The following is a 26,563-nucleotide window of genomic DNA, read 5'->3' on the forward strand; positions in this document are numbered from 1 at the left end:
TCCCTGCGTTAATGTATGCGACTTCAAGGCTTCACAAAATATTATCCTTTTTTCTTGATTGCCTTTTTCCTGCAGACTAATTCTTTGGCCCATTTGCTCCAAAGCCTAGGAAAGGGGAGATAAAGTGAGCCCCTAAGTTCCCAACCTTTGATCCTCCAGGTGTTTTGGACTGCAACTTCCATTATTCCCAGCCAGTTTATCAGCTGTTAGGGATTGTGGGAGCTAAAATCCAAAACAACTGGAGGACCAGAGGTTGGGAGCCACTGCCCTAAGGCAATTGTGTGTCCCCTAGATCTTTCATAGAGGCCAACTAAAAAAAATAAACTCACGTTTTTCTGTTCCTGATAGACACCAAGAGTAGTGGTTCTTTTGACATGTAACAGGGCTGGAGACTTTGTTCCCAAAACTAATGAAACCACAAATCACAACAGGAACTGGATTTCTGGTCACTGGTTTTGATTTTATTTCTTTTGTCATTTCTGAACTCTTTGGTCTTCTAGTTTGATGGAGCTGCTTAGACATCTATGTTAGAGTTCTTTTCCCTCCCTCTCAACTTCAGTCCTAGCAAGCTTTAATAGCAATTTTGAAGTCCCGAAATTGCAAATCCCAGGGATTGTCTAGATGCAAGTGATCATACTTATAGTGGCATCACTAGAATTCTCCGCTCTGGACACAATTTGGGTCTAGTCCTAACCTATATGCTTACATGGGGAAATAATTGGTGAGCGGATTAGAAGTTTGGGGTAACCAAAATTTTAGAAATTGAAACAGAGCACATCTGTCAGGTTCTCATTACATGTTTTTCTCCCCATAATTCTGCCAAAGCATTCTGAGTTATGTAAGTACAAAAAAAGAGCTGTATCCGTTGAACATCATGTTGTCTTTTCAATTGTTGGTGAAATACGTCCTGGTGAAAAACACCTCATGTCCATTTCTTTCCTGCTTTTATTTCCAATAGGTGTGCCCGGTTTCTTTCTTGTGCCTCGTCTCTGAAGACTTCCTTCTCCCGGGCTAGCAAGGCTCTGTGTATGTCTGTCATCGCAGCTATGTTCATTGCCATTGTTTCGTTCTTCATCATGGGCTTTCCATTCCAAAGGCCAGTGCAAGGTGCTCCTGTTGAGATTGGGGACGCTTGGACTTCAGTGCAGCAGCTGCTATGGCCATATACTGGACTCCAGCATCAAGGTCCACCACCTGTATAAGGCACTGGTGGAGCTTCAGATGGATCTCTCTGATCCCCGCCTTTCTGAGGATCCAGTTTGGCCTGGATTCTTGAATGGCCTGGTGCAAAGAGAAGGATAGTTCAAGACTTTCAGCTTCAACATGATTTTTTTTTTACATTAGATGGATGCAGCTTTGATGCACATCCTCTTAATAGTTCTGAAGACTTTGCCTTGACTAGATAGTATCTGGCAATGGAGTTCAAAATGAGATGGAGTTCATTGCTTTCCAGTGCAGTGAGTCTATTTCTTTGTCTTTTTTAATCTCTTTTCTTTCCCTGGTCCTACTTGAAAAGGTTGGAAAATATGTTTGAAGAAATCCTCGGGAGAGGCTTGTCATAAATGGCTTTAAGAGAAAGGTATTTATTTTTTAAAAGAATATATCTGAAATGTGAACCTGTCGCAGATTTCAATGTCTTATTTTATTGACGGAAGTGTCCTCAACTCAATAAAGTTCTTAAGTAGCAACATAGTGTCTTAAGAGTATGTTAGAACCCTGGTAGCAAGCAGAAGCTGGTACACGGTGTCTATGAAAAGGTAGTGGGTTTTGCTGACTCTCGCCATCCCTTCTTCGCTGCTGGCATCTTTGATCAAATGATAAAGGGTGGAGTGGAATTCTGTCTCTTCGGCAATATTATTGGAGAAGGCCTCGCTCTCCTCTGTGATCTGCAGCCTCTGAGCTCTTTGCCCACTGAACATATAAAGGGCCCAGTTTTCTTCCTTGACTGGCTCTTGGTCCAGGTGTTCACAGGCCTACGAGAGAGAGCCAAAACCATCTTGTTAGAACCTTCACATTGCTAGATCCCAAAGCATTGTTTTGTTCTTTGAAATATGGATAGTTAGAACTTGTCCTTTCCATTCTAGACTCAATGTTGATTGGAATTGGCTCCCAGCATTGTTGAATCAAGAGTCTGGTGAGGAACCTCAGTGCTGGCAAAAAGCTCCACCTCCCCAACTATACCACTGCTCTTAAGTTGCCCTATGTTAGTGGCCTCAGAGTTCTGCATGCCACTTTCTTCCAGCTTGTAGGTAAATAAATACTATATAATAACTATATATCCAGCACTGCCCAGGTGTTAGGATGACTGCCCACCTACTTTCTCCCTTCTCCAACTTTAAGGAGGCCTACCTCACAATGTTTTCAGGGCAACATAGCTAAAGTGAGCATCACTCTTTATGACTCTTTCCTCGTATACCTGTCATATTTCTTTCCCAGTAACATCACAGAGCCCCCAATGTCTGAGCTGCTGAACTGGTTGCTGACTGAAAGGTTGATAATTTGAATCCGGGGAATGGGTGAGCTCCCGCTGTTAACCCCAGCTTCTACCAACTTAGCAGTTCGAAAACATTCAAATATGAGTAGAACAATAGGCAGGAAGGTAAAGGCGCTCCATGCAGTCACACTGGCCACATGACCTTGGAGGTGTCTACAAACACCACCGGCTCTTCATCTTAGAAATGGAGATGAGCACCAATCCCAAAGTCGGACACGATTAAACCTAATGTCAGGGGAAAACCTTTACTTTTACCTTTAACATCACAGCAGGCTACTTCAACTAGCAACAGCCATTGTGTTACAAACAGCCAGGCAAACAAACATACATACAGTAGAGTCTCACTTATCCAACATAAACGGGCCGGCAGAAGCTTGGATAAGTGAATATGTTGGATAATAAGGAGGGATTAAGGAAAAGCCTATTAAACATCAAATTAGGTTATGATTTTACAAATTAAGCACCAAAACTTCATGTTATACAACAAATTTGACAGAAAAAGCAGTTCAATACGCAGTAATGCTATGTAGTAATTACTGCATTTACAAATTTAGCACCAAAATATCACGATATATTGAAAGCATTGACTACAAAAATGGCTTAGATTATCCAGAGGCTTGCATAAGCGAGGCTTGGATAAGTGAGACTCTACTGTATATACGAACTTTGACTTTTATATAGATAGATAAATATTTACTCTGGATTATTTTTTACAGAAGCATACTGCACCATTATGTTTTGCAGCACTTTTGTGCAGCTGTAAATGCAGATTTAAGCACAGAGTTACATTTCAGTGGTACTGCTGGGGAATTACACTTGCTTGTGTGAATGCAAGCTCCTCCTCTCATGTTCACAAAACTCAAAAACATCAGGACAGTGGCAAGGCAGGCTTACCCTAAAGACCACATTGCTCTCACCGCTCTCCAAATTCCACTTGCTCCAGCTGAAGGCAAAAGCGGATGCAACAAGAGCCATTTGCTGATAAGTAGTGACTTCTGCTGTTAGTAACTATGTAAACAAAATGACGATAGACAAATAAAATGGATAATGAGGAATTCTCTACACCCAAAAGATAATTTTTGCAGTAGCTATCTGAAAGCAATGAAAATGGTTGCTGGTACTGATCAGCCCAGTGTAAGACAAGCTGGCTTGCAATGTTCACTCTTATCCCTGGTTTAAGGGTAAGAAAATCCAAAATTCAGGAGGAGGAGGAGACATGAATTCTATCCCAATTCTACATCACAATAAATGATATATATACTTCATTCATACATATCTATTCTTCCATTGCAGTCCTGCATGTTGCATGTTCATTTCCCACCAGCCAGCAAATGGCCACATCTGCACCCCAGGCTGCCAGGAGAAGTGGATTAGACATTGCTCAAGGTTCCTATGCTACATCCAAAATCTCATATGCACATAATCCTGAATTATTTCTATATCACTTGTTAAACAATCAAATAAGTGGGAAACATACAAAACAACACATTACAATAAAACAAGTTGGTTCACACCAAACTATAGCCACCAGCAGCATATAACAAAACTAAAAATGAAGCCAGCAGTTGGAATAAAGTATACAAGGTCTGTGAAATGTCTTTGCTTGGAGCTGGAAGCACCATTTTGCAGGTTTTAATTAAGCCTCTGGGAAGAGCTTTACGCAGATGGGATGCCACCACTGCAGAGGCTCTCTCCTTTATGATGACATTGTATTGGACAAGCATGGGCAAACTTTGGCCCTCCAGGTGTTTTTGACTCCAATTTGCATAATTCCGAACAGCTGGTAGGCTGTTAGAAATTGTGGGGATTGGAGTCCAAAACACCTGAAGGAACAATGTTTGCCCATGCCTGGTCTATGACAATCCTTTCACATCTGGTTATGGCAGAGGTGTCAGACTTGTGGCCCTCCAGATGTTTGGGCCTTCAACTCCCAGAAGCTCTAGCCAGCTTGTCCAGTGGCCAGGAATTTGTGGAACTATAATTAATGCTGGCCAATGGGTCTGTAAGACCACAGTGTGCAGATGCATGTTGCTCAGTCTCTCTTGTTTGCAGCAGAAACAGTTCTACCTTGATGTTTTTACTATGTTGTACACCACCTTGACTGGAAGGGGGCACAAGTAATAAAATTAATAATAATAATAATAATAATAATAATAATAATAATAATAATAATAATAATCTACAGAGCTGTATTTTCACATTTCCTGGCAAGCCATCTGTCAGAGGATTATTCCCTGCAAAAACACCGGAGAGACATCATGCCAGTTGCAGGTATGTGACAACAAACGGACCTCAAAAAAACCCTATTTTACCACATTTGTGCAAAAGGACTTTGAGTGAAGCCAACTGAGTCTCTTACCTTGTTGTTCACACTGACATATTTGGGGGAAAAATCAGCCGGGAAGATATTCATTCCAGCCCGCTTCACAGCCAATATGAGGCACAGTGGAGTCATCCATTTCCCCCGGATCTCAGCAAGGAGATCAGAATCTTCATTTGTGGTGATGCTAGCAAGCATACACTCATTGACCTGCCTCCAAGCATAACAAAAGGACATGCACTGAACCAATGGCATTGGTTTTGCTAAATTTCTGGCATCTGAAATTAACCCCCACCCCAGGTGGCTAGGAGTCTTGGTTCCTTGGCTTTTTCTGACATGGTTATTCACACTCAGCATCACTTGTTGACAAGGAATTACTCAGCAACATTTGTTGATAACGAATTACTCAGGGCCGAGGCACTGCTGGCATTTTTAATGGGCATGTGGGCGTTTTGTGTTTTAGTGACACTTTATATTATAGAGCTGAATAGAGTCAGTGAGAAAATCAGTCTACAGAAAAAAAAACCATCTCAATGTTACCCAGTAATTATAGAACAAAAGAGGCTGGTCAAAACCTCTTCTGCTGATATAGCTCTCATAATAGTATCCATTGAAGTCCTTTATAGGAACAGTCTGAATGAAGTATTTTTTCTAGTAAAGTCATTATTCTCAGTTCAGCATAATTATTAACACAAAACACCCACCTACAAAATGTCCAGGGAAGCGACAACAAGCTTCATAATAGATGACTCAACAATTGTTTTAAAAATCACTTCTGTTCTGCTTTATCAGACCTCGTTGACTTGGATAATCCAAGCCAATTTACTCAGCATCCCTATCCTTTCAAACAGGGTATCAAAGCCAAATGTCACTGATGGAATGAGGAGTAATTTAGGTGGAAAGTAAATCTTTTTGAAAACAGAATGTAAACCAGCAGTGACTTCTGATTAATGTGTTGTCGAAGGCTTTCATGGCTGGAAATCACAGGGTTGTTGTGTGTTTTCAGGCTGTATGGCCATGTTCCAGAAGTATTCTCCCCTGACATTTCACTTGCATCTATGGCAGACACTCTCATATACCTCATAACCTCTGAGGATGCCTGCCATAGATGTGGGTGAAACGCCAGGAGAGAATGCTTCTGGAACATGGTCATACAGCCCGGAAAATTCACAACTTCTGATTAACTTCTGAAAAACTTAATGAGAAGGTCCAGGGGTCACAAAACATGGCCAAAATGCCTCTCATGCTCTCTAGAGGCCACTTAGAGGCAAATATATGTTGTCTCCCACCCCTTTTGAAAAAGTATATCAAAGAGACAAAGCTCCCCAAAGATTCTTGAGGGACCAACATGCCCTCAATCTTAAACCTTAATCTTGTGAATTGACCGTCCCTTTGACATGCGCATGCTCATCCTACCTGCAACTGCTAAAGCCATTGCAATGAAGGGGACCTACTTCCAAGTGAAAACACACATAAGGCCCTGGTTTGCAGGATATACCGTTGTTACCTTGATGTCAAACTGGACCTCAGCAAAGGTGGTGAGGATGCAGAAAGAGGCTTCGTCCAGGCCAGTGGGCCGGAGCTCCCAGGACTGGTAGGGCATGTTGAGATGAGCGTCCTGGAGTAACGTTATGGTGAAGAAGCCATTCATTTTGAAAGCGATCTCTTTCTCTTTCATGTTGTAGACCACCTCTCCAATGTCATCGGTTCGCCAGCACTTTTCTTCCCAAGGAGGAAACAGAAGGGAAAGGGTATGATTTGAGACTAAAAGACAATTAAGAGGAGTTGCAGAACTATGACTTAAGCACTGGATTGGAACTGTGTGAGACAAAGGTTTGAATTCCCATTTGGCCATGGAAAACCCCAAGTGACCTTGGGCAAGTCACACTTTCTCAGCCTAAGAAGAAGGCACAAATTCTCTGAATGACTCTTGCTGAGAATCCTTCACGACATGTTTGCCATACAATCAGACACAAAACAGCATTATAAGTAGCTGCTTGCAACTTGGTCATACCTTCAGGATTCCACCTTGCAATCAGTGGCTCTTCAAAGAAGATCACATTGTCAAGCAACCGGACCGTGATTCCTACGGTCAAATTAGAAGGATCTTCATTTTCTTCACATACGGCAATGTAGGGACAGATCTCTAACCCTGTATCCAGCACCTGTTTTAGTAAGAGGAAAATGTAACATTGCTTTTATGATAAATAACCCAGTCCACGATTCGGCTTTAGCCATTGATTTCTCAAGGTAAAATGTGACTGTCTGATACAGCTCTCACTCATCTACCTCTTTTTTTTTTTTTGTGTCAGGAGCAACCAGAGTTGCTTCTGGAGTGAGTGAATTGGCCGTCTGCAAGGATGTTGCCCAGGGGACGCCCGGATGTTTTGATGTTTTTACCATCCTTGTGGGAGGCTTCTCTCATGTCCCCGCATGGAGCTGGAGCTGATAGAGGGAGCTCATCCACACTCTCCCCAGGTGGGATTCGAACCTGGCAGCTTTCAGGTCAGCAACCCAACCTTCAAGTCACTTAGTCTACTACGCCATCTGGGGGCTCTGAACCTACACAATAACTTTATTTACTACAAATGTGTTTTGGTTTCATATGTAACTGGATACCAGTATGGGACAAATATGTGAGAACTGGGGAGGGGACCAAACAAGATTTTGCAAAATCACATATCTACATGCTGGTATGGAAGCATAGAAAAAGCTCATAGTTATATGACAGTGTTAAAAATATCTCCTTGTCTATCTTTCTGGAGCCCATGGCCAGAATTCAGTTTGAGACATATGGCTTCATAAGTGGACTTCTGAGTGTGGGAAGTTGAGCTGAGAGGTTTTGCAAAGTCCATATTCACCTACTGTGATGTAACCAAGTTTGGGTATCCATTACACAATGGTGTGCGACGTGCCATGCCTCACTGCACATCAGGATGCTCCCCAGTGCACATCTGGGCACCAGCTAGGAAGTGCTAGAGCACAACAGAAGAACCTGATGTAGATCAGAAGAGCTCAATGCACCCCAGAGCACCCTGATTAACATCTCTGCAATTCACTAATAGGGTTTTTGTTTATCTGCAACATAGCTAAGGATTCATAAAGTTATACAAAGTAGACCATGGTGTAGAAGCTTGGTCCATATTATGCATATAAAATATGTTTTCTACAGAACCATGCAATATTACACTCTTTAGATAAATTGGATATTTTGCTGAGAAGTATAGAAGTTGAGAATCCAATAGTAGCCTCAGTAAGGTTTTTGGGAATCATACCTTGGAATGTCTGGACATTCCCAGAGCAACAATAAAATGTTGCTTTATTGACATAATGTTTGACTTGAATGACCTTCTGGAAAAGATCCGACATCTAAATGAGCTGTTAGAATTCAAGGCACAATTGAAGACCTATCTCTTCTGGCAGGCTTATCCAGTTCATTTTAAACTATGCACTTTAACATTACATGTTATTAGTACTGCATAGGCAATGCTTGAGATACAAGCATCCTGCTTACAAACAACTCATCAATAAGAACCAAGTCAAGACAACAGGAAGTGAGAGAAATCTACCCCCCAAGAAGAGAAATTCACTCCTGAAAGAGCTATCATGAGGAAAAGGTGTCTCAACTGAAGCTTTATCGCCAATCCTCGTTTCCACAACAAGCCAAATGTTTTGAAATCCAATGATCACAGGGACCGATGATCTCTCCAATGAGATCGATCTCTCTCTCGGTACACACACACACACACACACACACACGGCTTGAGTTACACATAAAAATATATTTGTTCCAACTTACATACAAATTCAGATTAATAATCTATAGAACCTATCTTGTTCCTAACTTGGGGACTGCCTGTACTGGCAATCAGTCTCTCTTCTGTGTATTTTAATATATGAGTTTTAATAGTATATTTTATCTCTGTGTAATAATAACAACACAGAGTGGCACAATGCGTTAAACTGCTAAGCTGCTGAACTTGCTGACCAAATCCGGTGAGCGCGGGGAGCTCCTGCTGTTAGCCCCAGCTTCTGCCAACCTAGCAGTTTGAAAACATGCAAATGTGAGTAGATCAATAGGTACCACTCCGGCAGGAAGGTAATGGCGCTCCATGCAATCATGCTGGCCACATGACCTTGGAGATGTCTACGGACAACGCTGGTTCTTCGGCTTAGAAATGGAGATGAGCACCAATCTCCAGAGTTGGACACAACGAGACTTAATGTCAGGGGAAAACCTTTACCATTACATAACAACAACAACAACAACAACAACAACAACAACAACAACAACAATAGCTATTTACTTTATTTTTATCCCGCCTTTATCTCCATAGGGACTCAAAACAACTAACCATGTCTTCTCACACCTTGAGGTTGATGATGATTTTGTATCTGTCAATAAAGCAACATTTGATCTTGTTTTTCCTTCCCTTTCTGACTTAGAATGGGATTTTTATGAGCAATATACTATGGTTGGGATGCTGTTGGTAAACTGGTCCCTATTATTGCAGGATGGCACAGCAGTGAGAAAAAAAAGGTGAACAAAATCTTGAGGCTCTAGGAAAACAATTCCTTCAGTGCCCTGTTTTCTTCACAACTGTGGTGCCCATGGCCTCCTGCACATTCTCCTGCTGCCAAAACTATGCCAGTATAAGGCAGTAACAGGATACCAGCTACCCCGTTCCATACACACATTTAACTTTGTATAAAGATAAAATTTACTTCCACCATTGTCCACCCTTTAACATGTTTGGCTTGAGGCGGGAGCTTCAGTGCATCGAAGTGGTATATGCCACCCACTGGCATAAACTGGTGCAAATCCACAACAAATTCTTCCAGCGGCTCCAGTTCACGGACACTAGGGCTGAACAGAGCTGAAAGATGAGCTAAAAAGAAAAGGCAAAATATAATAAACCAATTTAAAATAAACCTTCAACTAACTGATTCTATGTATTTCCAATGATAAATCATTCCCAGGCCAAAAAAACCCAATTTGCCACTGTGCTTAGCCCTGGGGTGTTCTTAACTCGTGACAATTGGTCATCTATTGTCCAAGATGCTGTGCTATCTCCCGTTGTTCAAAATGCAATGTTCCCAGTTGTTATTATGTACAGAGATGGGCTTGAGTAGCTAGATTTTAAAACAGAAATGAGCTACAGAGTTTTAGTTGATTTGTTTTTAAACACTTTTTAATTTAGTTTACAATTGTACTGATTTAATTAGTTTAATTCTGTGTTAATATTTAAGTTTTATATATATTTTACTAGCAGTGCATTTGAAATTGTTAGCGGCTTGTATGGAATGAAAGAGTCCTATGATATCAAATCTTCAGCACTGTAGGCTGAAGGTTTCCCAGCCATTTCTAGAAATATTGGGCACTGAACCTGGGACCTTATGCATGCAGATAATATGCTCTATGTGTTGCAAAGCTATGGCTTTTCTCTTAATGCTGCATTTACCAACCTCTGTGGAAGGCAACACATAGAATGGAACCCCTGTACATACTGTTCCAACAGTGTGTAAAATCTTATGGGTAGAGCAATCAACAATAAAAAATCCTTACAAGTCCACTTAATAAGCTAGATAACTTGCTGTCTTGACTTGAACCAGTATGAGGCCCCTTCCACACAACTTTATAAAATTCACATTAAATTGGATTATATGGCAGTGTGGACTCAGATAATTCAGTTCAAATAGGATATTGTGGATTAAATGCCTTGATATTCTGGGTGATATGGCTGTGTGGAAGGGCCCTCAGACTCAACACATTGCTTAACCATAAGCACACAAGCAGTTGGACCAAATACCTCTAGAAACTGTCTGAAGGATGAGGGAGCTCTTGTTCATAGCATATTTTGTGTTTTCAGTCTCAACTGCAGAACTTTTCACTTCTTCGGTGAAAACAGAAGTCAGACTCTGGACATAGCAGAGGAAGCATCTTGTTAGCAATTCTAGTTACCTGCAGTAAGTTGTTTTATTCTAAGCAGGAACTGTCTAAACAGGCTTTCTCAAGAACTAACTCGGTGCCTATAATTTAGCAATCCCATCTAAAACTACCAAATAAAAGAGCAGCAATAATTTGTTCAGAAATCTCTGACAAATTTCAAATGGATTTCCTAGTTTACTATTATTGTTTTTATCCATCCTTTCATAATGTCAGAATCATAGAATCATAGTTGGAAGAGACCCCAGGGGCCATCCAGTCCAACTCCTGCCATGCAGGAAAAGCACAATCAAAGCACCCCTGACAGATGACCACCCAACCTCTGATTAAAAGCCTCAAAAGAAGGAACTTCCACAAGACACTGGGGCAGACAGTTCCACTGTTGAATAGCTCTTATGGTCAAGAAGTTCAAAAACTTTTCAAGACATATTGCCCATGTGCATATTACTACATAGCACGGCTGGCAAAGTGATTGTTCCATGATAGAACTGACACGTAACTGGATCAATGTGCATTGGGCAACAATAGGCATTGGTTCCAATACATATTGCTGTTGTCTCAGTGTACACTTCAGAATTCACTATATAGATAGTTACACTACAGAGATACAGGATTCCAATTGACAACTTAAAATTTACTATATTAAGATTTTTTTTAACATATGGGAAACAGGATAAAATATTGAGGCAAGCCAGGACTCCAAAACCATTTGACAGACTGGGAGTCCTCCCATACCACCAAATGACTCTTCCCCTGTAAAAAAAGAAAAGAAAAAAAAAGCCTAAAGCTAACATAGACAAGAAAACCAGAAAGAAACAATGTCTGGTTACTATCAAAGCCTACCAAAAAAAACCCAAGGGACTAAGGTACCTGTACTCCCATATTTATTCTCCATCATAAGTTACCTCCAAGCTTCCTAAGAATGAGATCTAGATATGACATATCATCGAAGACTACTGAGAAATTACTCAACTTTCAGAAAACCAAAATTATGATGTTTGCTAAACGCCCAAATATTACAACTGGAGAATAGATGATGTAACATTGAGCAGGTTTCAAGATATAAATACCTGGGAGTACTACTCCATTGCATTAACAGCAGGAAAGCCCACACAGAGTATGCAGCAGAGACAGCGCAAAAGAGCTTGTCCACCATCTTAAGATCTCAAGATGGGAGGAGGCAACTTTATACCAGTGGCAAGTAAACTTTTTGAAGCTAACCAATTGCACAAGTGCTGTATGGAGCCCAGGTTGGTCCCTTTTCAAATTATGCCCCACTAAGAGCATGCCTAGAGCCCCGATGGCGAAGTGTGTTAAAGCACTGAGCTGCTGAACTTGCAGACCGAAAGGTCCCAGGTTCAAATCCCGGGAGTGGAGTGAGTGCCCGCTGTTGCTCCAGCTTCTGCCAACCTAGCAGTTTGAAAACATGCTCATGTGAGTAGATCAATAGGTACCGCTCCGGCGGGAAGGTAACATGAGCTTGGAGGTGTCTACGGACAATGCCGGCTCTTCGGCTTAGAAATGGAGATGAGCACCAACCCCCAGAGTCAGACATGACTGGACTTAACGTCAGGGGAAACCTTTACCTTTACCTTTTAGAGCATGCTTAATCCAAATTTCTAAGATTAGCTCTACGGACTCCCGGATATGTCTATAACACCATTGTGCGATTGGAGACAGGCTTTGTGAAAGTGGAGGCAAGAGTATGAACAGCCATTCTTAACTACTGGCTACGCCTATCCTTCTCCCCATGTGGTCTTGCCCCTCTAACCATGAGAGACGACTTCCAGTCCGCATGGACTAAAACAGTGGCAGAAAAGATCTCAACACTAGGTTTCTCCCAAGGACAATTGCTAAGCTCTGATGGGATCAAGCCAAGGATCTCATTAAGCAACGGATCCTAGACATAGAGCACCAATCAGACTTAGCCTGCTCCCCAGTCTTTATTGTTAGTGAAGCTAATAGATAACTCACCACCTCCATGGCATACGTAACAAACCTGGAGGTGCCCAAACACTAAAGGGCTTTTACCCTGGCAAAATGGAAGGAAGATATCAGAAGACCCCCTCAAGGAGGGATTATGCTCCTGTGAGTCCAGACACACAGAAACAAATGAGCATGTGCTTCTTCAATGCATGTTCTACAGAGACATCAGAACTAATCTCATTACACCATGACTTCTTAAATACCCAGGGAACACTGGAAAATTTTATACCATCCTATTGGTCTCGGACTCTAGCACTACAATAACTGTGTTGCTAGGTTCTGCACTGCAACACTTAAAATTCAACGGATGATGATCCCCGCAGGGCAACACCCTGATGGGAGTGGAGCTGGAGCAACCTGTTGCAGCAGAGGTGCTGCTGGACTTGTAATGTGCCCCTCCCTCTCCCTTTAGCACTCCCCTAGTGTTTGACCCCTCCTATCAGACTTCCCCCCCTCGGTCTCATAACTGCTATATTAAACATGTCGTTAAACAGTGTTTTTAAAACTGATTTCTAATCTTTTTTTATGACTGCCTCTCTAGGGAACTGCATTTCTCCTTCCCAGGGTGTTTGTGCCCCACTTTGTGCTGGTCACGGACCATAATAAAGTTTTGTTGTTGTTGTTGTATTGAGAAATAAGAATCTGTCACCTTGTCAAAGCAAATGTTGGACATCAAAGAATCAAAATAAGGCTTTTAAAATGGAAGTCTAATCATCTCCATTTTCAGACAGTAAAAACTACAGTTTCTCCAGGGAGATGTGTCTATGGAAAATAAGATACTGAACTAGTCAATTCATTACTAGATTTAAAAAAATCTGTTCCAATTTTCTTATTGTACGGGCAACCAGGTGCTACCTGCATTAAAAATCTCTCATCTATGAAGCTTTGTCTCTGCTGGCCTATCTTACCTTGCTTCTACCTGTGGAGTGCTTCGACCGGGTGTCCAGGCGGCTTGGACTCACTTGACTCTTTGTGGCTTTCACTTTCACAATGCTCTCAGAAGTCACTGGTTTTTGTGCTGGCATGTCCAGTGTGAGCGGCTCTTTGGGGTAAGTCTGAGAGGGGGATACGTGGTCGTAATGGGTGTGCAAGATGCGTACAGCGACATCACAAATGGCCAGTGGTTTGGGGAGGTCAAATCCATTGCATGGCTTCTTCTGGTCATCATAAAAGGACATGCTGCGAAACCTGATTGGGAGGAAATAATGTCTATGAAATGCACTGCCACTGAGAGTACATGTTCTTAAAAGTTCTTATGCAGCTTGAGCATCCCTTATCCACAATACTTAAATCTGAAAATACTCCAAAATCCAAACCTGTCCACACAAATGGTTGAGACAGTGATTCCTTTGCTTTTGGATTATTCAATGTATACAAACTTTATTTAGTGCCCAAAATTATTTTAAAATATTGTACAAAATTACCTTCAAGCTATTTCTATAAGATGTATATGGAACATAAATGAATTTCATGTTTAGACTTGGGTCCCATCTCCCAGATTTCTCATTATGTTCATATATGTAAATACAAGTATCTCTAAATCTAAGAAATCCAAAACACTTCTGGTCCCATGAATTTCAAATAAGGGATCACAGAGCACATGGTTTGTGCTCAGAAGGATCTTGTTTCCGTTTCTAGCAATATATCTTGTTTGGAAAGATTGCTCTCTGTAAAATTGTAGACACTACAGCTGGGAACTGTAGCCCAAGAAACCTAGCGGGAGTCAGGATGGAAGAAGATGGCATAGAGTTTTCAGCTTTAAAGAAGGCAAGACTACCAAATGTGAACCTGGCATTTCTCCATGCCACCATCATCTATTTATAGTAACCCAATATTTTTGTTTGTTTCCTTCCTTTACAAAAGTTACAAGAAATGTGTGACTAAATCATGTATGTCACAAGAGTAAATGTGAACCACTCCCAAGGCAACAACGTCTTCAAGCATTGTACTTTGGATTCTTCTTGAGGTTTGCCCAAACACACAGCGTGATGTTCTGCTTTTTAATAACAACTTCCATGTTTCCGCTTTCAGATTCTGCGTAATTACTGGCTTGCTGCAAAAAATATAGAAAACGAAAGAGTAAAGTATTAATCTGTCTGAAGAGTAGAGTTAGTTTATCTGCAAGCTGATGGTAAACCTGGGATAGAACAATATATCACTCTTAAGAAAAGACTGCATTGAAAGGCCTGGTGGCATACTCCAGGGTCAGATAGTGCAGGCTGATTTTCCAACATTTAGACATAACTTCATGTGATGTGTTCTTGTCCCACCATCACTGGTGGTTTATGATACAAACTGTGGACAAAGGATTATCTCACAATGTGGTGCTACAATTTGGGTCAATGCAAAAGTACATGCACGGAGAACTCTTTATGGGGCGACCATATTCAACTATGATGTTGTTTTTCTCCAGCTCTCAGGTCTTGCCAAACAATGGCAACTCTTCACTACCTGAAAATAATATTTAAGCAGATCTATGAAGGGGCAGTCAATATAAACAGAGGACTATCCTACTCTCTCTGTAACCATCCCCACAATAACATGTTAAGTGTTTCATAGCATTATGGATAGTAATAGCTGGGTGCTTCCCAAAGGCCATATCTGTCAAACTTTCAGTCAAAGAAAGAATTTCTGAACTCATCTACTCATTAGTATTAAACTTGTGAAATTACTCCCCACGTGCACAGATTCAGTCTAGCTCATACACATACACATATGCACCAGTAAACATGCATGAAAACAAACAAGAATGTGTGAAGGTGTTGTCGAAGGCTTTCATGACCAGAATCATTGGGTTATTGTGAGTTTTCCAGGCTGTATGGCCATGTTCCAGAAGCATTCTCTCCTGACGTTTTGCCCACATCTATGGCAGGCACCCTGGACCTTCTACAGATATATAAGCCTCCCTTGCTTAGATTCCAATACACTTCACAACCTCTGAAGATGCCTGCCATAGATGTGGGCAAAACATCAGAAGAGAATGCTTCTGGAACATGGCCATACAGCCCGGAAAGCTCACAACAACCCAAGAATGTGTGAATCAGTCATTTGTGCAATATGAAAATAATCCCAGTATCTGCTTACCTTTAGCAGATGTTCCGTTGCCTCATTGTATTTGTGATGCAGAAGTGCCTGGAGTTGCAAAATGGTATCATGGTATTGAGTAACATCTTTTGAAGACAGCTCATGGAAAGGTGTATCCAGTATACACATTTCTAATTTTTCAATTAACTGAAAGAAGAAACGATGACAATAATTATTCTATACTCCACCTTTTTCCCAGTTCTGGGACTCAAAGATGGATTACAAAGAATTAAAACACACATGGCTACAAGTTCGCCTCTCACATAATTTAAAAAATAACTACTAACAGAATTTAAAGCAATATATATTGGTATAACTGAGGTGTCTCTGTTTTGTTTGATGTTATCTTTTACATCTTTTATGATTCTTCCATGTTTTTAATGGAATCTTGTCAAGATGCCGCAAATGGCATTTGGAAGGACCACATCACAGAAATTATTATATTGAAAAAACATAAAGTTATAAACTACCAGAGATGGAAAATGCCACACACTAATGTGAATAAACCCTATATTTATTTCTTCAGTCAGTCAGACAAGCAGTCAACCGACCAGTATTTATTGGTCAACCAATGATACTACATAGGAAACAAAGGTCAACTCAAGGCAAAATGTTAATTCACTTATTAAAACATTTACAATTTGCCCTTCTCTCTCCAAAGCCAAAGTCTTCAGCAGAAAGGAAAATAAAACATTACTGGGCTAGCAGCTAAGATCCCACTTTGGTACAGGTTGAGTATGCCTTATCTGAAAATGGTATCAGTCTATGACTCTACATCCCAAATAATTAATACAGTGTTTAAAGTGGATGGTAATGTCACTAACTTACATCCAATATCCTGTTGCCCTTCTCAATAACGGTAAAGATATCATTGTTTGTATCCTCCTTCCATAGGCTCATGAAAGTATTGATTTCCTGGCGCACCATTGGGTCTGGACTTCCATCACAGCCAGTGTAGTGTTCCCACTGAACAGACATAGATCAATAAAAGGACAGTGGATTGATGGAGATAAAAAATCAATGTCATTCGGAGCTAGGAACAATTACTTTTTTCTATATCTTTTATATAACTTTCATCAGCAGATCCCCTTATGCGTAGATGCAATACTCGTGGTTTCACTAACACACATTCCAAAAAATATTATACCACCCCCAAATATGTTTGCAGGCCACATTCCAATGTGACTCTATGGTTTTCCCAAATATAGTAAAGATATATAGGGTTCTCTATCACTCACAATTGCAAGTATCCACAGAAAGTCTTGGAAAATATCCTTCACAGATATAGGAATTTTACAGAACTGAACTTGTCTATAACTTTAGAGCGGTGGTTCCCAACCTGTGGTCCATGCACCACCAGTGGTCCCCAAGAACTAAAATATGGTCCTCAACCTCACCTTTACTACACTACTGCAACGAGAGCGACTGGTCTCGCAAAACCTTATAGTGCCGAGGCAACAGGGATGTTGGGAGGGGAGAGGCTGACTACCCATGAAAGGCACAACAAGCCTCCTGACTGCTGCTTCTCCTCCTGCTCCCTCCCTCTGAGCAGAGCAGTTCCATGTGGCACCTGGAAGCAGGGGAACCTTGATGTCTTTGTTTTTAGGCCTGTTCCCAGGGTTATTTGAGGTGCTGATTCAGAAAATTGCACTGGATAGGCCACATCAGCTCTAGTTTATTAAATATGGTTTTCTGTGGGTGAGTAGATGGCGACTACTGGATGGCATATGTTCTGTATCAGAAACTAGAGCTGATGTGGTCTATCCAATGCAGTTTTCTGAATCAGCACCCCACATAACCAAACCAAATCTAAAGTTGACCAGAAACAGATTCATAACCCTTTTGGTACTAATGTTGGAGAGTGGTCCCTGGTCAAAGTGATGCCTGGTTAAAAAAAAAAAAGGTTGGGAATCACTGCTTTCAAGTAATAGGAGTTGCATAGGGTATCAAATACATTTTACTTCACTTTTATTTAAGGAAACCAACACTTAAGTCATCTATGGCTATAAAAATGAGATGTATTCAAAACCAAGTGTACCTTTGCAAGAGCTCTAAATTTATTCTTACACTGGCTTGCAGTTAAAAAGCTTTCTTCGAGAATAGCAAGTTCAGCAAGTTCAACCCCTCTGCGTTCTTGATCCTGCATGGGACATAACCAGGTGGCTTGCTGTTATTTTAATCTGCACATTAAATACATTTATTATTTGTTTGTTTGTTTTTTTAAAAAATATATCCTGTTCCTCAGCTGGAAAGGTGGAATTATAGACCAGGAAAATCAAAACAAGACATACTGTGCCCTTCGGTTGAAAAGACACAAAAAGAAAAAGGTAATGGTAAATTATACTGCATGTGGCAAAAAATGGATAGGTGGATGGGCAGGCATTTGCATGATTTAGGGAGAGCCGGTGACATTTTTTTAATTGCAGGTTTGTCTGAATTGGTCCACAGCCGTTTCAAAGAATGGACCACCTGAGATTTCATTAACATCACGGTAAGGGGTGTGTGATCTAACCTTGGCTTCCAAGCGTTCTCTCTTCTCTCTTTCGATCCTTTCCTTTTCACGCCTTGCAGCTTCTTCTAGCTCGGCACGTATTCGGGCTTGCTCTGTCAAAGAGATGTTCCCCCATTCAGTGTGATTAAAATCAGTGAAATAGCATTTAACAAATAGAACTACTGGAGTTTCCATGTCACCAAGAAAGAAACTACATACATACTGTACATGCAAAAGTACTCCCCACATGTGCCTAGACCACACAGAGCTCATTTTCACATGAAGCCATTTATCGGTATTTGTGTGAGTCTCTAATTATCTGGAGCATGGAAAAGTTACTCTTTCCAAGTGATAACTTTCCGAAGCACCTGTCTTTTTGATTTGGGAGTTACCTGCCAAAAGATATCTTTCCCAAGTTCTTTCTCAGTCGAAAATGTATGGTGTAAGATGCAATGAAATGTATCCTACCTTCCTCAAACAATCTTTTCTCTTCCTCTTCTCGCTGGATTCTTAGCCTTTCAGCTTTACTGAGTTTCTTCTTTTTACCACCAGCAGCCTGAACACAAATAGTGAGTTACAAAAGCAATCAAGATACATTAAGGGTTTTTTAATATAAAAAATCCATCAGAAAACAAGGAGGCAACAAATTAACTCTCATGACACACATATTAGAAAAATGCTGCACATTTTTCACTACAAAACCTTTTCCCTACATATGGGGTTCTGCTCCAAACTGGGAGTTTCAGCCATATTATTACAGAGCACCATAGGGACTGCTTAGAAGCTGCACTTTTTTGACTAAAGCTCTTAGCATTTCCTAGCCAGTGACTGGCTGGAGGATTATGGGAGTAGTAGTTGTGAGTGAGTAGCAGAACAATTTTAAACAATTTCCTATTTTGTTATCCTAAAATAGAAAATGAGCTAGTAACTCTTTGTGGGTATTAACATCTAGTAGGAATTCAGGTCATGGGACTGAATATTCCTCCATCCACACAACTAGGGCACACATGAAGATCAGGGGTAATTGCAGCCAGCTAAAGAATGGAAGAAATAAAAAATACCATCCAAGATTGTCCGTAGTTGCCCATCCCTGTTCTAAATACTAAGGTGGCTGCCTCTACAAAATGGTTTACATGGGCAAAACCTCTTCCACTTCTGTTCAGATCCAGTATGACCAGGAGTCCCAATCACAATACAATTGTGTTTCCAGGTGAACAATGTCAGCTAGTGGAAAATAATAACAAGAAAGTAGGATGGCTGAGGAGCAAGCACTCAATCTGTCTTGTGGTCCTTCTACCAAAATGGCAACATTCGAATTAGATCAGAAAATAAGGGCTGTGTATGTCATGCTGGTCTTCTCTACACAATTCCTCCTGGTTGGGGACTATGGGAAGTGGAGGGCACCAGGATGACAAAAGCCGACATAAAGCATCTCTAGAGCAAGCCTAGGGAACTTCTCTTACTCCAGCTGTTGATGGATTCCAACTCCAGTCATTCATCACCATTTCCCATCCTGTCTTGAGGATGATTTGAGATGGAATATTTCAATACCTGGAGGACCACATGTTCATAAATCCTATCTTAAAGATAATAGATAAGTACAGCAGTCCTGTATGTGTTGACTAAGAGGGACCCTATGTTAGATCATGGTCCCCAACCTTTGGCTCTCCAGGTGTTTTGGACTCCCAAAAATCCCAGCCAGCTTACTATATGTTAATTATTGTGGGAGCTGAAGTCCCAAACACTTGTAGGACAAAAGGTTGGGATTAACCATTATCTAGATTTATCTAGAACACTGTTTCTCAAACGTTGGTCTTCCAGATGTTTTGGACTACACCTCCCTAAATTTCTTGCAGTTGGCCAAGCTGGCTAAGAGTTCTGAGATTTAAGTCCAAAAACACCTGGAAGACTAAAGTTTGAGAATCACTATTCTAGGAAAACTTGCAGCTGAGGTCAAAAGAAAATAGCTAGGTCTTCAACTCCCACAATTCCTAACAGCCAGTAGGAATTGTGGGAGTTGAAGTCCAAAACACTAGGAGGGCCAAAGTTTGCTGACGCCTGCTTTAGCTTATATTCAATTTCCCATTTAACCCCCAATTATTCTTGTAGGAAGAAGAAGCAGGTGACATGTATTAAGTAACTTATCTTTAGTAGATGGAGATGAAACAAAAACTCCATCAACCAAGTATTTGAGTTGTGGGACCTTGAACTTTCCAGATGTTGGGGAACTATTATTCCCACCATGTTTGCCCATTACCCAGGCTGGCTATGGTTGATGGCGATGGGTAATGGAGTGAAACAACATCTGGAGGATTACAATTTCACTAGCTCTGTTTTAGCTCAAGAAGCTGTGAATCCTTGAAAAACATAAAAGATGCCTTAGCTTGAAACAAACACCATGTGTATAATAATAACTTTCACATTTAATCTAATGACTCTTGGACTTAACATATTTTGCTTACCAATATCTAGACAATTTATATTATAATTATAGAAATGTAAGATATTAATTGAAATAATATTAAAATAAATGTTCATGTTCAAACTACCGTACAATATCTTAACTATACAATAGATTCTCTGGTCCATTTATCTATCTACCTACCTACCTACAAACCTACCTACCTTTTTCTTTTTTGGACCCTAAAGGTTGAAAAGAAAAAAAATAATAGAGAAAATCACAAATATGCAATATTATATAATAATTATATATTTAAGGCAGGTTTACATCTCATGGTGCCACTACCAAAGTGCCAAGCATCTGGGATCTTTCAAACATAGAAGGAAAATAATATTTTAAAACACATCACAATAGGATATCTCAGGCATGGGCAAACCTGGGTCCTCCAGGTGTTTTGGACTCCAGCTCCTACCATTCCTAACAACCTACCTGCTAGGAATTGTGGGAGTTGAAGTCCAAAACACCTGGAGGCTCCGAGTTTGCCTGAGATATATGGTCCCACAAGGGAAATGGGATCAGGATCAAAGGAGAGAAGACACCAAAAATACATCTATTTATTGTTAGCCACAAGAAATTTACAACAAGTGGGCTGGTCCTACAGCTTGGTAGAAGGAGAGGCAGCTATGTAAGGCAGATATTGTAAGGTCCGCAAGTAATAGCAAATACAGCAATGAATAGCAAATAATGCCAAGGCACCCAATCCTGTCTGATCTTGAACACTAAACAGGGTCGGCTGTGGTTAATACTTGGATAAGAGCCTGTAAAAAATACAATAACAATTGCATCCTATCTTTTCCCCCAAGATTGGGCCTCAACAGGGCTTAAAATACTGCCCTAGATGGTATTACACCCCTATTCTGTATTTTATTAGGTCCTTATTATCTATGCACATTAACTTATCATTTTATTCTTGCATAGCTGCTTCAGTCTCTCCACCTATGTAGTCGACAGAATTGTGCCTGGTGGTTGACTGATATTATTAACTGTTATAATACTCCTGTTTTATATTGTATTATTGTTTTTATCTTTTATACTGTGAATTGCATTTATGTAGTTGTTTCTCTGCTTAATTATGTTGGCTGGGCTTCGCCCCATGTAAGCCGCTCTAAGTCCCCGCGGGGGGATGGTGCCGGGGTATAAATAAAGTTTTATTTATACGGGCTGTGGTGCAGGCTGGTGAGCAGCCAGCTGCAACAAATCACTCTGACCAAGAGGTCATGAGTTCGAGGCCAGCTCGGAGCCTGCGTTTGCCTCTGTTCTACCGTGCTTCCCCGAAAATAAGACAGTGTCTTATATTAATTTTTGCTCCCAAAGATGCTCTAGGTCTTATTTTCAGGGGATGTCTTATTTTTCCATGAAGAAGAATTCACATTTATTGTTGAACAAAAAAAAAAGAACATTTATTATATACTGTACAGTAGTTGTCATCGCAAACCAGCATAACCAGACAAACTGTGAATCCTATCAAGAATTTCTTGTTACTACCATTATTTCCATGTACAACAATCTATGGTACGTACATTTACCAAACCTGCATGCTCTGGTGTTCTGTTCGGCAGGCATGCTTCCAAACACAAACGGTGCTAGGTCTTACTTTCGGGGGAGGCCTTATATTTAGCAATTCAGCAAAACCTCTACTAGGTCTTATTTTCTGGGGATGTCTTATTTTAGGGGAAACAGAGTATGTTAAGACATTGAATGTTTGCCTTATATGTGTGCGATGTGATCCGCCCTGAGTCCCCTTCGGGGTGAGAAGGGTAGAATATAAATACTGTAAATAAATAAATAAATAAATAAAAATTATTATTATAAAAGCTAAAATGTGATTATGATAATCTATCTATATCTATATATCTATCTATACACATAATAAAAGTGAAAATATGTATGTGTGTATGTGACTGTGGCTTACACAGGGAGGCTCCTGTCCCCACAAACAGCTATAGCTCCCATTACCCAGGAGACACCAATGGTTCTCCCTCCAATGACATTGCAGGTTATAGTGAGCACCATGAACATATCCAAGAGCCCTGCCAATGTACTCCACAAACACCCTACTGCCCACCACCCAAGTGAAGTCTTTCAAATGGAGACAATTTCATGCTAGATTTTATGTGTTTCCTCCACCAGAGACATCCCAGTGTTCCTTTCTCTCGCCATTGGTGTGCAATTTGCATAACCCCACCCACTGCTTCTCCTTAACCCTTTCCTATTCTTTGCTATGGCACACAGCAAACAGAGGAATCGATCCACAACTGAACATACTTGACAGGTTTGGGGAGAATTCGCCATGATTTATAGAAGTTGTAGATACTGGGGTGTATAGTTTATTATTTATTTATTTATTACATCACTTCTACCCCGCCCTTCTCACCCATCAGGGGACTCAGGGCGGCTTACAATATAAACATACACATTAAAAACAGTTGTCATCAAATTTAAAAATCCATCAAGATTAAAAATTACAATAAAATTAAGAATATCCATTAAAATATACATAGTTATACATTTAAATATACATTTAAGGCGCTTTCCATGTTCATGTGGGGTCTGTCAATAGGTCATATATTCTTATCTCATTTTTGCTGTTACTCATGCTCAATTCACCTGCAATCTAAGAGTACTCTGAACTCCACCAATGATGGACCTGGAATTAACCTGGAACACAGAACTCCATGACCAAGAAAAATACTTGTGGTCTTTGGAGGGATTTACAGTGTTTCCTCACTACTTTGCAGTTCACTTTTCGCAGATTTGCTGTTTCGCGGTTTTTCAATAAGCTCTAAAAGACTATTATAAATCATAAAAAATTACAATTTACAGCCTAAGGAAGGGAGGAAGGAGAAGCCGAAGGGAGCCCAAGTGACAACGGGAGCCCAAGCAGCAACGGGAGGAGCCCAAGTGGCAACGGGAGGAGAAGGAGGCAATTTATCAACACACAATTGGTTGATAAAGACCTGTGTATAACTACTAAAATAATGTATAAATATTAAAGTGTCCCTACTTCGTGGATTTTCACTTATGGCTCATGGTCCTGGAACCTAACCCCCGCGATAAGTGAGGGAACACTGTATAGGAGTTGTAGTTCACCTACATCCTGAGCACACTATGAACCCAAACAATGATGGATCTGGTCCAAACTTGTCATGCATACTCAATATACCGAAATTTGAATACTGGTGGGAATTTTGAGGGGAATTGGCTTAGGCATTTTGGAGTTGTAGATACTGGGATGTATAGTTCACCTGCAATCAATGAGCACTCTGAACCACACCAAAGATGGAATTGGAACAAACTTGGCACACAAAGCCTCCATGACCAGCAAAATAATAATAATAATAATAATAATAATAATAATAATAATAATAATAATGGAGGTCTTTGGGGAAAATTTACATTGATCCTGGGGAGTTGTAGTTCACCTACATCCAGAGCAGACTATGAACCCAAACAATGATGGATCTGGTCCAAACCTGGCATGCATACCGGATATACCGAAATTTGAATACTGGTGGGAATTTTGAGGGGAATTGGCTTAGGCATTTTGGAGTTGTAGGTACTGGGATGTATAGTTCACCTGCAATCAATGAGCACTCTGAACTCCACCAAAGATGGAATTGGACCAAACTTGGCACACAGAGCCCCCATGACCAGCAAAATAATAATAATAATATTGGAAGTCTTTGGGGAAAATTCACCTTGATTCTGGGGAGTTGTAGTTCACCTACATCTAGAGAGCATTGTGAAACCAAACACTGATGGATCTGTACCAAACTTGGCGCACATGCCTGATATGCCGAAATTTCATTACTGGAGGGGTTTGGGGGGAACTGACCTTTCTCTCTGGGAGTTGTAGTTCACTCACAACCAGAGAAACTGTGACGTCCACCAATAATGGTCCTGGTCCAAACTTGGCACACAGAACCCCCATGACTAATTCAATCTATTGGAGGGGTTTGAGGGGTCTGACTCACCATAGTGGGAGTTGTAGTTTACCCTACAGCCACAGAGCACACTGAACCCCACTCATGATGCATCTAGAGCAGGGGTCCTCAAACTTTTAAAGCAGAGGGCCGGTCCACAATCCTTCAGACTGTTGAGGGGCCAAATTATCATTTGGGAAAGAAAAAAAAACGAACAAATTCCTATGCACACTGCACATATGTTATTTGTAGTGCAAAACAATAACAATGAAAGAACAATACAATATTTTAAAATGAAAATAATTTTAACCAACATAAACCTATCAGGATTTCAATAGGAAGTGTGGGCCTGCTTCTAGCCAATGAGATAGTCAGGTTAATTAGGATTGTTGTTGTTGTGTGTCTTCAAGTCATTTCAGACTTTGGGAGAGCTTAAGTCCAAAATTATTTATTTATTCATTTACTACATTTATTTACTACATTTATATCCCACCCTTCTCACCCCGAAGGGAACTCAGAGCAGCTGTATGTACATACAGTATATTATATTATTAGCATATTTATTTATTTATTTACAGCATTTATATTCCGCCCTTCTCACCCCGAAGGGGACTCAGGGCGGATCACATTACACATATAGGCAAACATTCAATGCCTTTTAACATAGAACAAAAACAAGACAAACATAGGCTCCAAGCGGGCATCGAACTCATGACCTCCTGGTCAGAGTGATTCATTGCAGTGATTCATTGCAGCTGCTCTCCAGCCTGCGCCACAGCCCGAGCCCAATATTAGCATTATATATTACTATATTGAACTATACCACTATACTGTAATATTATATGTAATATATAACCTATAGTTAATATTATATGGTATTATTAGTATTATATTGTATAAAATGATAATATTATTATCAATATCATATGTATATACAATATATTATATTATAAAAACGGATATAGAAATATTATATTATAAATGAGGGCGGGGGCCAGGTAAATGACCTTGGAGGGCCGCATTTGGCCCCCGGGCCTTAGTTTGGGGACCCCTGATCTAGAGTAAAGCAAACTTGCCCAATATAACAAACTTTTAAGTTCTGATGGAGTTTCTGGGGTTTAACCTGGCATGATGTCCGTTATAGTTAATCCATAACCATATGCATTTTGTGCAATTAAAACATTGACTTTGTTCAATAACCCGGTCAATGCCGGATATCTAAGCTAGTAATACAATACAGTAGAGTCTCACTTATCCAAGCTAAACGGGCCAGCAGAAGCTTGGATAAGCGAATATGTTGGATAATAAGGAGAGATTAAGGAAAAGCCTATTAAACATCAAATTAGGTTATGATTTTACAAATTAAGCACCAAAACATCATGTTATACAACTTTGACAGAAAAAGTAGTTCAATAAGCAGTAATGTTGTTGTAATTACTGTATTTACGAATTTAGCACCAAAATATCACGATATATTGGAAACATTGACTACAAAAATGGCTTGGATAATCCAGAGGCTTGGATAAGTGAGGCTCTACTGTAACATTAAAAACATGCTAATATAGGATTTAAACTACCAAGCATTATGCATACTCTGCATATGCAAATTTATTCAGTCTTTTTTCACTGGAAAGTGACAAAACATTATAAGGTTATCATCATCATCTCTCACCATCTTGCTTCCTTTTTGGCCCACTAGGTTGCAAATCTGTTTATGCCCCGCCCCTCCAAGTAACCTAGGAAACGTGCCCCGCCCCACAAGCCGGTATCCCAGGCAACGAGTCCCCGCCCTTTCACGATCTATTTACATTTTGCTATAGAGGCTGCGTGAACTTCAGCTGCACACTTCCGGCTTCA

At 40.4% G+C, this 26,563-nt stretch overlaps 2 protein-coding genes across 13 annotated transcripts in view; one reads left to right on the plus strand and one right to left on the minus strand.

The window, feature by feature from the left end:
- irag2 (inositol 1,4,5-triphosphate receptor associated 2) overlaps nucleotides 1-1,688 on the plus strand; it is a 63,610-nt gene extending 61,922 nt beyond the window's left edge. For all 10 annotated transcript variants that reach the window (XM_062983229.1, XM_062983226.1, XM_062983230.1 and 7 more), the window contains one exon: nucleotides 959-1,688. In XM_062983229.1, the coding sequence (XP_062839299.1) occupies nucleotides 959-1,202 (244 nt within the window). In that variant the 3' untranslated portion in view covers nucleotides 1,203-1,688. The remainder of the gene's footprint in view (nucleotides 1-958) is intronic.
- Nucleotides 436-26,425, minus strand: dnai7 (dynein axonemal intermediate chain 7). 3 transcript variants are annotated; one of them, XM_062983237.1, is made up of 16 exons: nucleotides 26,379-26,425; nucleotides 20,948-20,965; nucleotides 18,791-18,878; nucleotides 18,344-18,435; nucleotides 17,870-17,971; nucleotides 16,660-16,797; nucleotides 15,832-15,978; nucleotides 14,697-14,800; nucleotides 13,656-13,935; nucleotides 10,625-10,733; nucleotides 9,546-9,703; nucleotides 6,829-6,979; nucleotides 6,322-6,536; nucleotides 4,854-5,024; nucleotides 3,389-3,502; nucleotides 436-1,973 (listed from the first exon to the last, which is right to left on the minus strand). In XM_062983237.1, the coding sequence occupies exons 1-16, from the start codon at nucleotides 26,379-26,381 to the stop codon at nucleotides 1,698-1,700; spliced, it is 2,166 nt and encodes a 721-aa protein (XP_062839307.1). In that variant the 5' UTR covers nucleotides 26,382-26,425; the 3' UTR covers nucleotides 436-1,697. The 3 variants fall into 3 exon arrangements, with proteins under 3 accessions (XP_062839307.1, XP_062839306.1, XP_062839308.1); XM_062983236.1 differs by having other exon boundaries at nucleotides 9,540-9,703; XM_062983238.1 differs by lacking the exon at nucleotides 20,948-20,965 and having other exon boundaries at nucleotides 9,540-9,703; nucleotides 26,379-26,417.
- Nucleotides 26,426-26,563: the final 138 nt, after the last annotated feature.

The sequence above is a fragment of the Anolis carolinensis genome, chromosome 5 (genome assembly GCF_035594765.1).
Source record: "Anolis carolinensis isolate JA03-04 chromosome 5, rAnoCar3.1.pri, whole genome shotgun sequence".
NCBI lineage: Eukaryota > Metazoa > Chordata > Lepidosauria > Squamata > Dactyloidae > Anolis > Anolis carolinensis.

Coding starts and splice junctions, on each gene's coding strand:
- dnai7 (XM_062983236.1), bottom strand. Junction 15,979..16,659: donor AGGGCAACAGGATATTGGAT/GTAAGTTAGTGA, acceptor TTCTTCTTTCAG/TTAATTGAAAAATTAGAAAT. Junction 3,503..4,853: donor ATGTCAGTGTGAACAACAAG/GTAAGAGACTCA, acceptor TTGTTTACATAG/TTACTAACAGCAGAAGTCAC.